The sequence below is a fragment of the Ursus maritimus genome (genome assembly GCF_017311325.1).
Source record: "Ursus maritimus isolate PB19 chromosome X unlocalized genomic scaffold, ASM1731132v1 scaffold_X1, whole genome shotgun sequence".
Lineage (NCBI taxonomy): Eukaryota > Metazoa > Chordata > Mammalia > Carnivora > Ursidae > Ursus > Ursus maritimus.
This window is the reverse complement of record NW_024423319.1, coordinates 91839709-91842165: the sequence shown is the minus strand read 5'-3', so window position 1 is coordinate 91842165 and position 2457 is coordinate 91839709. Positions and strand designations below refer to the sequence as shown.

General features: G+C 52.1%; 1 protein-coding gene across 2 annotated transcripts in view; it reads right to left on the bottom strand.

The window, feature by feature from the left end:
* RPGR (retinitis pigmentosa GTPase regulator) overlaps positions 1-616 on the bottom strand; it is a 51697-nt gene extending 51081 nt beyond the window's left edge. Inside the window, exon 1 of one of the 2 annotated variants that reach the window (XM_040633016.1) lies at positions 385-616. In XM_040633016.1, coding sequence (XP_040488950.1) covers positions 385-547 — 163 coding nt within the window. In that variant the 5' untranslated portion in view covers positions 548-616. The remainder of the gene's footprint in view (positions 1-384) is intronic. The other variant, XM_040633012.1, reaches the window with a different exon arrangement.
* Between the last annotated feature and the right edge of the window lie 1841 nt (positions 617-2457).

Sequence of the window (2457 nt, the reverse complement as noted above, 5' to 3'; positions counted from 1 at the left end):
CTTTTACCCCACGCCCCCTAATCACCCACTCTTTAGTGCATTCGATACATAACTGGGTCTTGGGGACCTCGAAGGAGGTACTTTGGGGAAGTTTATAGGCAGGTAAAAATTGCCCCTGCGTTCAAGAAACTCATCGAAAGCTTATTTTAAAAGAAAGAGAAGCAAGCACAAGCACCCCCTTCCCCGTGCTTCCCGCCCCCCACCCTTCCTTTCCGCTCGTCTCAGGCTTTCGCGGAGGCGCGGCCCGAGCTCCACAGTCCGGCCGCCGCCGCCTGGGCCTTTTCTCCGACGGGGCGGCCCGGAGGCGGGACCTGGCCGCCCGCCCGCCCGCCCGTGGACCCTCCCTCCCGGCCCTCCGCCACCACGACCGCGGACGCGACTCACCGGGCACCACCTCCTCGGGTTCCCCCATGCCGACGGTGGTGCGGGGAACCTGGGGCTGAGCCGGAAAGGTGGCGGGGGCGATTCGGTGGGTCCTATGGCAGCGCCTCAGTCCCGAAGCGGGCCGCGGAAGCCCCCCGGGCCCCCATAGCGACACCCCGGACATCGGCTACTATCGCGTCCCCGGAAGTCAACAAACAGCCGCTAGGGGCAACGGAGGCGGAACGTTAGGGCGCGAGGCGGGGCCGGCGCCGGGGGGAGGGGAGCGGAGGGCCGGGCGGCCGGCGCGGCGCAGGCGCAGGCGCAGACGCAGCGGGCGGGGCGGTAGAGGCCGCGCGCCCTCTGGTGGCCGGGAGGGGAGGGGCGGCCACGCCGCGCAGAGATGCTTCTGAGCCCGCACGCTGATGTTGGTGGTTTATATAGGCCCCGTAAGCATAGGGACAAACGTCACAAATATCACATGGTCTGTCACTCAGGCTGTGTGACACAGGCAAACGTCGACACATAAGTGTAATAATGCTAGCAATAACTGACCGACTCTAACTAAATGGAATAGGGACTCTGCTAAACATCCGAAACGCATTTGTATTTCCAGCATGTAACCTGAGACCTTCCCTATACAAGATGCTCATTAAATCTTTATCGAATGAATGAGCCCTACCGCAGTCCTATAAGGTGGTTCACGTTACTCCCTCATAGATGTGTTGATTACACAATGGAGGAGAGCTAGGGTCTAGCTTAGTCAGCCCAACCTGTCCTTTGAACATCTCCCTCTGTCCTCCCCCAGAAGGCTGAGGTGTGCCATCCACTACTGACAGGAAATGCGCAAAGAGATTCACCAATAGCAGAACACCATTGCTTTAGAATTCCTCCAGAGACGTTTTTCTATAGTCAAACTTCAGTTTCCCATACACCATGAAACAAAGAGGCAAAAAGCCATCTTCCAGGATGAGGAAATGTATGTACATGTAGTTGTGGGCACACGCTCTAGAATCAAAGCTGGATTCGAGGACTTTGTGCGTATGAGAGCGTGTTATTGATTTCCTCAGGGAGTTTCATTAAAACCGGAAGGAGAGATTAAACAAGGAAATACACAAATAATCATTTACTTACAAAGCAAGTGTTTAATGGGGAGCACTGTCCTGGTGTGAGAGGTTAAGAATTGCTTATCTGAAGAAACATCATCAAATCTAAGAACTGAAGAAGGAGGAGCTGGGAGAGGTGAGAGAGCTCTGGGCAGAAAGTAAATCGTGGGCAAAGGCTCATAAAAAACAGCTCTTTCCAGGAGCTCAAAGAGGTAACACTAGCTCATGGTAAAGTGGCAGGGTCGTGAGCCGGTTAAGGATCTGAGATTTCATCCTAAGGACAACAGGAAGCCATTGAGGGGTTTTAGGCGGTGGAGTGAAAGGATCAGCTATGTGTATTCCTGGAATCATTCTGCCTGGCTGATTTGTGGGGAATAAATTGGAGCAAGGAGGAGGGCTCGAGGGCTATTGCAGATATACCGATAACCAGTCACTATGGTTTAGAACATGGTGTATTGGCTGATCTGGAGCAAGCCGACCTCAAAATGTCTTAGGAGGTAGAATCAACAGGAAATGGTATCTGACTATTGACTCTTAGGCAGTGCAGGACTACCAAATAGCTCTTAGAACAACGGCAAAGAAGAGCCCTAAATTATTTTGGGAAAAATGAGATATTCTTCATGAAAGCATCATAATAGTCACTATGGGAAAATAAGAATTTTTAAAGACTTCCTTTAGTTGGTTTTTTTCAAAGATTTTGTCTATTTATTTGAGGTAGAGAGAGAGCTAGAGAGCAGGAACGGGAGGAGAGGGAGAGGGAGAAGCAGACTCCGAGCAGCGAGCCTGATGTGGAACTCGATCCCAGGACCCCGGGATCATGACCTGACTCGAAGGCAGACACTTAACCGACTGAGCCACCCAAGCGCCCCAAGTTTTTTTTTTTTTTTTAATTTCAAAAAGAGAAAGCACATTTTGCTGTTGAGCATTCCAGAAGGTATTAATGCAGCTCTACTCCGGGGTTTCCAACATAAGCAAATAGGGGAAGGGTGGT